At 55.4% G+C, this 12,027-nt stretch overlaps 2 protein-coding genes across 3 annotated transcripts; one reads left to right on the forward strand and one right to left on the reverse strand.

Moving 5' to 3' along the window:
• The first annotated feature begins 1,024 nt into the window (after positions 1 to 1,024).
• On the forward strand, positions 1,025 to 6,139 carry SLC16A13 (solute carrier family 16 member 13). Its single transcript, XM_004058442.5, has 4 exons — positions 1,025 to 1,712; positions 1,858 to 2,001; positions 3,608 to 4,345; positions 5,215 to 6,139. The coding sequence occupies exons 1-4, from the start codon at positions 1,514 to 1,516 to the stop codon at positions 5,412 to 5,414; spliced, it is 1,281 nt and encodes a 426-aa protein (XP_004058490.1). The 5' UTR covers positions 1,025 to 1,513; the 3' UTR covers positions 5,415 to 6,139.
• A 922-nt stretch (positions 6,140 to 7,061) lies between these two features.
• Positions 7,062 to 9,540, reverse strand: SLC16A11 (solute carrier family 16 member 11). 2 transcript variants are annotated; one of them, XM_031003407.3, is made up of 5 exons: positions 9,227 to 9,540; positions 8,764 to 8,971; positions 8,378 to 8,521; positions 7,444 to 8,211; positions 7,062 to 7,356 (listed from the first exon to the last, which is right to left on the reverse strand). In XM_031003407.3, exons 2-5 carry the CDS (start codon positions 8,963 to 8,965, stop codon positions 7,127 to 7,129), a joined length of 1,344 nt encoding a protein of 447 aa, XP_030859267.2. In that variant the 5' UTR covers positions 8,966 to 8,971; positions 9,227 to 9,540; the 3' UTR covers positions 7,062 to 7,126. The 2 variants fall into 2 exon arrangements, with proteins under 2 accessions (XP_030859267.2, XP_004058491.2); XM_004058443.4 differs by having other exon boundaries at positions 8,764 to 9,540.
• Positions 9,541 to 12,027: the final 2,487 nt, after the last annotated feature.

A 12,027-nucleotide genomic window follows, 5' to 3' on the forward strand; every position in this document is an offset into this window, starting at 1 on the left:
ATAGAGCCACAGCAGTTTCTGTATCTTTGGCATATTCCCCACCAGCCGACATTTTGACTCTTAGGAAGTATATATGTGTATTATTGATGATTACTTTTATTTCCCACATATAAAATTATTTAAGGCTCAATATGTCTTTTAAGACTACACACCTCCCTCCTTGCCTCCACTTCTTGTTTGCTGCTTTCCCCAGTAATCTGGGAGTGAACATTGAGTCCACGGTTTCAAGGTCAGGGTCCTGCGAAGTATGGTTTATAATGAAGGAACAGGAAATCCAAGCCATTGGTGTTATGGAGACTGGGAAGGACTGGGGAGTGTTTGCTAGGGGCCTGAGGACTACTTGGGTAAGAGGGGGCTGACTGCTCCAGTGGCCAGGGTCATAGTTTGTCTCTTTAGTCTACCCCACCATCAGATCAAAAAAGGTGGTTAGGAAGTGGTTGTTACTAGAGGGCAGAGGAAAAGGTTCCAGCCCCAGTGAGGAAGAGGTAGGTGGTGTTGGTGGGGCCCTGTGTGAGCTTACAGCCGCCCTTCCTCTCCTCAGTTATTTTTGGTCTCTGTGACCTGTAGGTTTCCTGTTAGTGGGAACAGAAGTGACAGGAACGAGTTCCCACTACAGAAATGAACGCCAGGAGTCCAACTCATTCCCCTTCTCTCTTCCCTTAGCCGTTGAACTTCTCAGGGATCCAGGCTTCTAGGTCTGCGTGCCTAGGGCTACGTGTTAGTGGCTTCAGGCGCTGCGCCAAACACTTCGTTTGAGTCTCATCTCCTAACCCCTCCCCTACCCCCAATAGGGCCTTGCAATTCCTGGACCCCTCATTAAAGCAAGAGAGTCCTCTCCTCTCCAGACCCAGTTTACCCATCACTAACCCTTCCGTGTGGCTCTGGGTGCTGAAATGGGGATGACTTGGCCCGCTAGGTGAAGAGGAGACGGAAGCTTCCTGGCAGTCCCCGCGTCACGTGGGGCCCTACCTAGTCAGCCTCCTAACGCCCCTCCTTACGCATGCGCCCATTCACTGCTGGTCCCCAACAATGCCTAAATCCCGCCCTGCCCTTCTCGTTCCGCCCCTTCCCGGGAGCCCCGCGTCCTCATTGGCGAGCTCCAGGGTGGCCCGGCGCGGACACCCCAGTGATAAAATAGATCATCTACACGGAAACTAGCGCGCTCCAGGGGTGGGGCCCAAACGCAGTTCCACCCTCTGGCTCCCAGCCGAACACCGAACCGGGACCGATCCGGCCCCGGCTTGAACTAGCTCAGCTCCGAGCTCGCGGAACCACGCCCCCGGGAGACTCTGGCCCGGCCAGCGCGGGCCAGGTCTTCAGTCCTATATCGCCCCGCCTTGGGAAAAGGTGCAGGGGCCTCTCGCCGCCTCGTCGGGACCTTCCTCTCTACCTGCCTCTCCAACCCCTCTCGGCCCCGAGCCACCCGGCAGCGGGGGTGGGTGTGCAGAGGTGCGGCGTCCAGAACCCGGCTCCTGCAGAGGCTCTGGGTGGCAGCAGCCCTGTTACGGCTTAGATGGCGCGCAGGACCGAGCCCCCCGACGGGGGCTGGGGATGGGTGGTGGTGCTCTCAGCGTTCTTCCAGTCGGCGCTTGTGTTTGGGGTGCTCCGCTCCTTTGGGGTCTTCTTCGTGGAGTTTGTGGCGGCGTTTGAGGAGCAGGCAGCGCGCGTCTCCTGGATCGCCTCCATAGGAATCGCGGTGCAGCAGTTTGGGAGTGAGTGCGGCGCCTGGATCTGGCGGACTGCGACCCTTGGAAGGGAGAGGGAACGCGGCGACTGGGAAGTGGAAGGGCGAGGGGCGGGAGATGCTGTGGGGGAGACCCCTGAGATCTTCTCGCAGCGCCCCTTCCACTTCCTCAGGCCCGGTAGGCAGTGCCCTGAGCACGAAGTTCGGGCCCAGGCCCGTGGTGATGACTGGAGGCATCTTGGCTGCGCTGGGGATGCTGCTCGCCTCTTTTGCTACTTCCTTGACCCACCTATACCTGAGTATTGGGTTGCTGTCAGGTGAGAGCCTGAACAAGGGCAGGAGAGTCAAATGCTTAGATCGTTGGATGTTCACCTCCTTCCTGCTCCTTCCAAAGGGTTCGGGGAGAAGCTGAGGGAAAGTTTAGCTAGCACCTGTACCCAGAAGGGAATTCTTAATAGGAATGACTAAAGCGACAAACGTGGTGAGGAATTAGGAAATTCAAGGATGATGAAACCTGGCCGGGCGCGGTGGCTCACGCCTGTAATCCCAGCACTTTGGGAAGCCGAGGCGGGTGGATCACGAGGTCAGGAGTTTGAGACCAGCCTGGCCAACATGGTGAAACCCCGTCTCTACAAAAATACAAAAATTAGCCGGGCCTGGTGGCGCTAATCCCAGTTACTCGGGAGGCTGAGGCAGGAGAATCGCTTGAACCCGGGAGGCGGAGGTTGCAGTGAGCCAAGATCGCACCACTGCACTCCAGCCTGGGCGACAGAGCAAGATTCTGTCTCAAAAAAAAAAAAAAAAAAAAAGACACCAAGTATACAAGCCCAGAAGCCCGGGGCTAGTGGGACTGGAGTGTAAAAGGAAGAATTACTATAAAACGGTGCTAGGGGCCAGGCACGGTGGCTCACGCCTGTAATCCCAGCACTTTGGGAGGCCGAGGCGGGCGGATCACGAGGTCAGGAGATCAAGACCATCCTGGCTAACACGGTGAAATCACGTCTCTACTAAAAACACAAAAAATTGGCCGGGCGCGGTGGCTCACGCCTGTAATCCCAGCACTTTGGGAGGCCGAGGCGGGCGGATCACGAGGTCAGGAGATCGAGACCATCCTGGCTAACACGGTGAAACCCCGTCTCTACTAAAAATACAAAAAATTAGCCGGGCGTGGTAGTGGGCGCCTGTAGTCCCAGCTACTCGGGAGGCTGAGGCAGGAGAATGGCGTGAACCCGGGAGGTGGAGCTTGCAGTGAGCCGAAATCGCGCCACTGCACTCCAGCCTGGGCGACAAAGCAAGACTCCGTCTCAAAAAAAAAAAAAAAAAAAAAAAAAAACACACACAAAATTAGCTGGGCGTGGTGGCGGGTGCCTGTAGTCCCAGCTACTCGGGAGGCTGAGGCAGGAGAATGGTGTGAACCCCGGAAGCGGAGCTTGCAGTGAGCCGAGATTGCGCCACTGCACTCCAGCCTGGGCGACAGAGCGAGACTCCGTCTCAAAAAAAAAAAAAAAGAAAAAAAAAAGGTGCTAGGTACTGTGACTGTGAAATCGATATCATTATTGGATTTACAGCTGAGGAAAAGCTTTAAAGCTTATACAACTTGGCAAATGAAGGTCACACAGCTAGAAATGGTAGAGCCCAGGTCTAACTCCAAAGTTCTGTGCTAGTTACCTTACAAACTTTGTCTCTAATCTTCCACAATCCCAAAAAGTGTATTATTACATTTTGCAGTTGAGAAGGTTGAGGCTGGGAGTGTTAAGTAAAACACACAAGGTTACACAGCTATAAAGTATCCAAGCCAAGATTGTATCCCAGGTCTGTGGGACTCCAAAGCAAGTGCTACATTCTGCTGCTGGGCAATGCGGGGATTACTGTGTGCCTTGAGCTCCCTAAGAGTTCTCAACACCACTTCTTCCTTTTTGACAGGCTCTGGCTGGGCTTTGACCTTCGCTCCGACCCTGGCCTGCCTGTCCTGTTATTTCTCTCGCCGACGATCCCTGGCCACCGGGCTGGCACTGACAGGCGTGGGCCTCTCCTCCTTCACATTTGCCCCCTTTTTCCAGTGGCTGCTCAGCCACTACGCCTGGAGGGGGTCCCTGCTGCTGGTGTCTGCCCTCTCCCTCCACCTGGTGGCCTGTGGTGCTCTCCTCCGCCCACCCTCCCTGGCTGAGGACCCTGCTGTAGGTGGTCCCAGGGCCCAACTCACCTCTCTCCTCCATCATGGCCCCTTCCTCCGTTACACTGTTGCCCTCACCCTGATCAACACTGGCTACTTCATTCCCTACCTCCACCTGGTGGCCCATCTCCAGGACCTGGATTGGGACCCACTACCTGCTGCCTTCCTACTCTCAGTTGCTGCTATTTCTGACCTCGTGGGGCGTGTGGTCTCCGGATGGCTGGGAGATGCAGTCCCAGGGCCTGTGACACGACTCCTGATGCTCTGGACCACCTTGACTGGGGTGTCACTAGCCCTGTTCCCTGTAGCTCAGGCTCCCACAGCCCTGGTGGCTCTGGCTGTGGCCTACGGCTTCACATCAGGGGCTCTGGCCCCACTGGCCTTCTCTGTGCTGCCTGAACTAATAGGGACTAGAAGGATTTACTGTGGCCTGGGACTGTTGCAGATGATAGAGAGCATCGGGGGGCTGCTGGGGCCTCCTCTCTCAGGTAAGTGGAATGGGGTTCCCAGGGGGTGAGGGCTGCCATGTTGCACAACTAGGGGAGGGTACTATTCTCATTACAGTGTATGTGAATATTGCCCTCTGGTGTAGTACAGTACACAGCCTGCGTGGCCAACCATAGCATCCCTGAAATGAGTCCATGGGGCAAAGAACTTGGGGCTGGGAAAGTCTGAGTGGAAAGACAAAGAGAAGCTAAGTGGAACCCTTGGCAGGGTGCCTACGGCTTGGGTTTGCAGAGGACCTGGCAGAACCTGGCCAGACACAGACGTAGCATTCCAGTGTGCACCCTTTCCTTTGGCCTACTGGGCCCCAAACCAGGTATCTGAGGCACCTGGTCAAAGTTCTGCTGGCTCAGGGTGCCAGAACTTTCAGACCTTTATCTCCTCTTACCCATTAACTGAAGCTTTAGAAAGGCCACAGTTGGTGGGCGCCTGTAGTCCCAGCTACTCAGGAGGCTGAGGCAGGAGAATGGCATGAACCCGGGAGGCGGAGCTTGCAGTGAGCTGAGATCGCGCCACTGCACTTCAGCCTGGGCGACAGAGCTAGACTCCGTCTCAAAAAAAAAAAAGAAAGGCCACAGTTGCCAGAAAGAAAGGCACAAGTATGCCTGACTCAATCTGGATCTCCAAATCCCTGCAGGCTGGTTTGGAGGTCCTTTCTGAAGGCAGGGAGGTGGTTGAAATTAACTTTTGAGGCCCTTTTGGGAAACCAGAGTTCTTAAGTTTATCCAACTATTCCATGGGAGTTCCAACTCCTCTGAGATGATAAGTCTTCCCTCCACCCAAAAATGTATCTGAGCCCTCAGCCCCAGCAAATAGATCACTCATGTGTATTCTTTTTCTCTCTTGGACCTAGGCTACCTCCGGGATGTGACAGGCAACTACACGGCTTCTTTTGTGGTGGCTGGGGCCTTCCTTCTTTCAGGGAGTGGAATTCTCCTCACCCTGCCCCACTTCTTCTGCTTCTCAACTACTACCTCCGGGCCCCAGGACCTTGTAACAGAAGCACTAGATACTAAAGTTCCCCTACCCAAGGAGGGGCTGGAAGAGGACTGAACTCCACAGAGTCAGGCCCAGAAAGCCAAAGCTTGACAGCTCCAGGTCTTCTCTTGCCACATCTTGGTCTCCACAGAACCACAGTGCCTTAAGATTCTTGATCTGCCTCCCCCTAGAGCAGGCCTGGGGCTCCTGCAATGTGTGTGCCAACCCTTTGTATTTTGTTGAGGACTCTTATTTCTCTGTTACTCTCCTAACCTTTTCTTCTTTTTTCTTTTTCCCGAGACGGAGTCTTGCTCTGTTGCCCAGGCTGGAGTGCAGTGATGTGATCTCGGCTCACTGCAACCTCCGCTTCCCGGGTTCAAGCGATTCTCCTACCTCAGCCTCCCAAGTAGCTGGGATTACAGGCGGGAGCCACCACGCCCGGCTATTTTTTTTTTTTTTTTTTTTTGTATTTTTGGTAGAGACAGGGTTTCACCATGTTGGCCAGGATGGTCTCGAACTCCTGACCTTGTGATCCACCCCCCTCGGCCTTCCAAAGTGCTGGGATTACAGGCGTGAGCCACCACACCCAGCCTCCCCTAACCTTTTCTAAAGGACCCAGGAGTTTTGAAGGATCCGGGAGTTCCTGCTTCACTGAGCTGTGAATCAACTGTGAAAATCAAAGGCCAAGAGACTTATCATGCTTTATATAACATCTCTAGTGTTGCCTCCTGAGTTTCTTCTCTGAAGACACATGTTTGGGAAACAAAACTGTCCCTTTGAGATAAAATCAAATAAGAAAATTGGATAATAATCACAACCTCAAAATGAGCTGGGGCCCATACGCTTGGGTTGGCCGAATGGAGTCATGCCTGGAAGTGGAGGAGAGTGTCCAGGAGCTCTGATGACCCAAGGCATTTTAACCCTGGAATCTGCTCTCCAGGCTACCACCACATACCTCCCTCTTCCCCATTATCCCTGTGGCTTAGAAAAGAAATTGAGGGCTGGGCATGGTGGCTCACGTCTGTAATCCCAACACTTTGGGAGGCCGAGGCGGGTGGATCACGAGGTCGGGAGTTTGAGACCAGCCTGGCCAAGATGGTGAAACCCCGTCTCTCCTAAAAATACAAAAATTAGCCGGGTGTGTTGGCGTGTGCCTGTAGTTGCAGCTACTGGGAAGGCTGAGGCAGGAGAATTGCTTGAACCCAGGAGGCGGAGTTTGCTGTGAGCCAAGATCGCGCCACTGCACTCCAGCCTGGGCAACAGAGCGAGACTCTGTCTCAAAAAAAAAAAAAAAAAAAAAAAAGGAGGAAAGAAAAGAAATTGAGAGAATGCTGAGGACACAGGGTATAGATGTGTGAATAGCTTTGATAGAGCTGAAGTCTGGGCCTAGGATTCTTGTATTTCTCTCAGGCCCATAGAAGGAGATTGAAATGCAGGGAAGAGTTAAGTCTGGGAGGTCTGGGAACTAGGGTAAGGGACATGAAGATGGGGCAGATAGCACCCACTAGCAACCCGCCCCCAACCCCAGCAACACACTGAAACTGGCTGCCAGACAACTTCGCAAAGATTCCCTGTTACGGCCAGGACTTGGGCAAAGAGAAATGGGTTGGCTGGACAGTCACCCTTCTTCATACCCAGGGCCTTCTGGGATCCTGTTCCTTTGAACCAGCCTTTCTGGCTGTCTTAAGTAGAATATTTTCAGGGTCCTAGATTGGTGAACAGTTGGAGGTTTCAGGAAAACCCGATAAAAATTCTTTATTGGGGGAGGGGCTCAAACAAGAAAATAATCAACAAGTGGTGTCCAGAGTGGAGCCAGGGCCTCCTGGGGACAGCAAGACTGCCTGGGGAGCGGGAAGCAGCTCCCCCGTCTCTGGGGGAGGCGTGGCTGGAGGGGAGGCTAGACCACAGGAGGGCAGCGCCCTGGGCAACCCTATGTAGATGAAGCTGCCGGAGAGGATCAAAGAACCAGACAGGAGGAAAGAGGCGGTGAAGTCTCCTGTCTCATCCCTTAGGAAGCCTGAGGAGATGGGTAAGGGCATTTAGAAGCCTCGAACCCCAGGGGCAGAGGATAGTTGTAGGCAGATCTGTGAGCTCAGGTCCTTACCTGACAGGGGAGGGCCCAGGAGCCCCCCGAGGCTCATCAGCATCATCACCAGCCCTGTGGCCTGCACCACACCTCCGACGCCCACCAGCCCGGGGAGTACACCGAAAACCAGCGGGGCGTAACTCCCCGCGCTCAGCCCATAGGCCACAGCCGCGGCCAGCAGGGGACCCCCCCAGCTCTCTTCGCCACCCACCACGGGCACCAGCCCCACCACCCACAGCCCCAGCCCAGTCAGAGCCCCGAATACGGCCAGCAGCCGCGGGAGGGGCACCCAGCCTTGGTCTGCCAGCCACCCGCAGACCAGCCGGGCGCCCGCATCCCCCATCGCAGCCACGGCCACCACCAGCGCTGCTCCGTATCCCCCCAGGCCCCGGTCTAAAGCGTGGGGAGCCAAGTGCACGTAAGGAACGAAGTACCCGCCCCCAACCAGGGCTGTGCCTAGAGCAAAGATTGAGAAGGCCCGGCGTGTGAAGAGACCCAGGCCGAGGGCAGCTAGGGGACTACGCGGTGGGGCTGGGGGGTCGCCAGGAAGGACCAGGGGTAGCAGCAGGGCGCCACAGGGGGTGAGGTGGAGGGTGATCGCGCCGAGGAGGAGCAGAGCGCCCCGCCAGCCGAAAGTATCGAGGAGAAGCTGCAAGGCGGGCGCCAGGAGCAGCGAGGAGGCCCCGTTGCCGGTGAGCGCCAGCCCCACCGCCAAGACTCGACGGCGGGAGAAGTAACGCGAGAGGGTGCCTAGGGCGGGGGCGAACACCAGGGCCCAACCAAAGCCTGCGAATGAATGGGAGGGGATGGGGGCCGGCACTGGGGACGCCCGCCCCAGCATTCCGAGCCGGGCTCTCCGCACCAGGCCCCCGCCTCTTTCGCTACCCCAGATCCCAACAAGCTCCTGTCACCACCTTCACCCTGAATGACCCGGGCATCCCACTTCCCTCACCAGCGAGGAGGCCCAGGCCGAGGTAGAGATGCAGCAGACTGCGGGCGAAAGCCGAGAAGACGAAGCCCAGCGAGGCGAGGACGCCCCCAACCATCACCACGGGGCGGGCCCCCCAGCGCGTGCTCAGGGCGCTGCCCACGGGGCCTGAAAGGGGGCGGAGTCAACGGAAGACACGCCCCCGGGCCCCCAAACTCTCTCCAACACTTCTCATTGGCTGTTTGCCTCCCTCGAACTAATGGTTCTTCTCCTTGACCTCAGGATGCACTCTCTTCTAGAGCCGGTTGCCCTTTCTCAGGTTGTCGGGTAATCAGGTGGGTGTCCCATCCCTCCACTCACACACAGCTCCTCCTCCCCGTTCCTGTCTCCCGCCTCAGGGCCCCCCTCACTGGCTGCCTGCTGCACGGCCAGGGCCAGGGCGCTGATCCACGCTGTGTCCTGGGCGCTTCGGTCAAAGTGCTCGGCAAGGTCAGGGAAGGCAAGGCCCAGCGAGCGCAGCAGCCCGTAGGACAGCCCGTTTATCGCGAAGGCTGCGGCCGCCACCACCCAGCCCCAGCCCCCATCCGGGGGTCCGGCGGGCTGGGGGGTCATCGCCGTCTGCGGGGTGGGGAAACATCTGTGAGAGAAGCCTCCACGCCTGTGCTTCCGCTGGGGAGCTGGCATCCCTGAGATCCAGCCTCTGGCTGCTCGCCCGGGGTGGGCCCGTCACTCCGAGCGCGATGGCGCGGGGCGGAGGGAGCCGGAGCCTGGCCTAGGGCTGGAACTCCCGGGTCCGCGCGAGGTACGGGGACGGGGACAGCCAGATCCCCAGGCCCGAGGTTCCCCGTCCCACGCACACTCCTTCCCCCTTACCCGACCTCTCCGGGCGGTGCGGGGAGGGGAAGGGCGAGGAAGGGCTGGGCCCGGCTTTCTCTCTGCTTCCCAGGCGGGCGGGGGCCCCGAAGGGGAGCGAGGGCAGCGATGGAGCCCAACTTGGACGGGCTCTCTCGGTAAACAGAGATCACCACAGGGGCCTGAGCCACCTGGGACGCGGGGTGTACGGAGGGCGGGGGCGAGCTGAAACAGCCAATCCGCCAAGCCGCGCGTGAGGCCAGACGCCAGTCTCACGGGGATTGAATTATGTACACACACAACCCCCAGGCCCGGGGAGGGAGCGGCGAGAAATGAATGCCGAGGGGCCCTGCCCTACTCACGCCCATGCACCTGCCGCCTGCTGCGCGCAGGGGAGACACGTGGATTGCAAACCCCAGCGAGCCCAGGGTCCACCGCCAACGCATGGAAATAGGGATGGTCCCCAAAACCTGAGGGGATGAGTAGTTTTTTTCTCAGGAACGTTGCCGAGGACCAGGTAAATCTCGGATATCAATCAGATCACAGACCTCCACCAAGTGCCAGCTCTGTGCTTAGAACAACAGACCCCCAGGCCGGGCGCGGTGCAAGCCTGTAATCCCAGCACTTTGGGAGGCCGATGTGGGTGAATCACCTGAGGTCAGGAGTTCGAGGCCAGCCTGACCAACATGGCGAAACACCATATCTACTAAAAATACAAAAAAAATTAGCCGGGCGTGGTGGCGGGCGCCTGTAGTCCCAGCTACTTGGGAGGCTGAGGCAGGGGAATCGCTTGAACCCGGGAGGCAGAAGTTGCAGTGAGCCAAGATCATGCCACTGCACTCCAGCCTGGGTGACAGAGAAAGACTCTGTCTCAAAAATAAATAAATAAACAAAAATAAAATAAATAAAATAAAATAACAGGTCCTCAAGGACAGAGGGATGAAACAGGGCTCCCTCAATGTGAAGACCTGCAGTGTACCAGGCACCGTTTACACATGCTATCACTTCATCTTATGATAACCCTATGAAGAAGGTGTCGCTTTTTTTTTTTTTTTTTTAGATGGAGTTTCACTCTGTAGCCCAGGCTGGAGTACAGTGGCGAGATCTCGGCTCACTGCAACCTCTGCCTCCTAAGTTCAAGCCATTCTCCTGCCTCAGCCTCCTGAGTAGCTGGGATTACGGGCGCCTGCCACCACTCCCAGCTAATTTTTGTATTTTTTAGTAGAGATGGGGTTTCGCCATGTTGGCCAGGCTGGTCTGGAACTCCTGACCTCAGATGATCCGCCCACCTCGGCCTCCCAAAGTGCTGGGATTACAGGAGTGAGCCACCGCGCCCAGCCGATGTCGTGCCTCTTTTATAGATGCAGTAACTGAAGCTCACAGGGAAAAAATAGTATGAATATTTGAATTTAGGTCTGTCCAACTGTGGACCTACAAGGAGAACAATCCCAGGACTGAAACAAAATCTGGCACAGTTAAGGGAAAGATCCTGGATACAGCTTGATGCAAACTGCCCTGGAAAGGGCAGAACCATTGCAGGGACAGAAAACTTATGAGTCTAAAATAAGGGGTCACTGGGAATAGAAAGGATTCTTGAGATCAGAATCCCTAAACACTTAGGTTAGAATTTTATTTTTTATTTTTTATGTATGTATGTGTGTGTGTGTATTTATCTATAGAGACAGGGTCTTGTCCAGGCTGAAGTGTAGTACTGCCATTATGGCTCACTGCAGCCTCCACCTCCCAGGCTCAAGCAATACTCCACCTCAGCCTCCCGAGTAGCTAGGACTACAGGCTCCACACCACCATGCCTGGCTAAATTTGTTCATTTTTTTTGTAGAGAGGGGGTCACAGCATGTTGCACAGGCTGGTCTCAAGCTCCTGGACTTAAGCAATCCTTCCACCTTGGACTCCCAAAGTGCTGGGATTACAGTCTACCATGCCTGGCTAGGTTACAATTTTAAAAGCAAAGTAAAAAATCAGGTCATTGAACCCAGATATTGATTTTTTGAAAAACTTTATAGAAAATGTCCTTTTTTGACAGGTTGACATTCTTTACCTCAGCTGTTTGAATTCAGAGATGTGTTCTTTGGTTTAATTATTAAACAATATGATAGAACATTCAGCAACTTAAGTTTGGAGCATGCATCCATTGAGCCACATGATGGCAGTGTTTCCTAATTATTGGGAAAGAATCTGCACGTAAAGACAAGAAAAACAGCTTCTTAAGGAGCAAAACTGTAAACATAAAAGACACAGCATGACTATAGGCAATGGCTCTCCATTGCCTATAGACGGGAAAAATTACATTTCTCTATTTGTACAGGCCTTTTACAATAATCAAAGGTAGACCTAGGTTACCGTTCCAAACCATCTCCCCTCTCTCCCTTTTGCCAGCCTCCCATCAGCCACTGTCTTCTCTGCTCTGTGGACATGCCTAGCTTTTTCTCACTCCTTAATTTTTGCATATGTCATGCTCTCTGCTTGAAACGTCCTGTTGTTCATGAAGGTCCTGACAGACACACCTTAAGAAAGTGGCCCCACCGGTTTCCCCAGCCTGGAGTGCTGTTATGAAAGCCACCAGGGAGGCGGAGCCAGCAGGTCCTCAGCCACCGGGGAGGGCAGGGATCCCGCTTCCTGAGAAGGCTGCTGAAGACTCTGCTCCAAGCTAAACGAATCACTGTCTCCCCATGGTGACGCAGAAATGCAGGGCAGTCAGAGCGAAGACCGGGCCCTCCGCGTCTGGGAGTTGTGCTAAGTGATGCTGCGCACCTTCGCAGGACGCTTACGAAGCCAGAAGGGCATCCCAGAGCCTGGGACTA

This window comes from Gorilla gorilla, chromosome 19 (assembly GCF_029281585.2).
Source record: "Gorilla gorilla gorilla isolate KB3781 chromosome 19, NHGRI_mGorGor1-v2.1_pri, whole genome shotgun sequence".
NCBI classification, from domain to species: domain Eukaryota; kingdom Metazoa; phylum Chordata; class Mammalia; order Primates; family Hominidae; genus Gorilla; species Gorilla gorilla.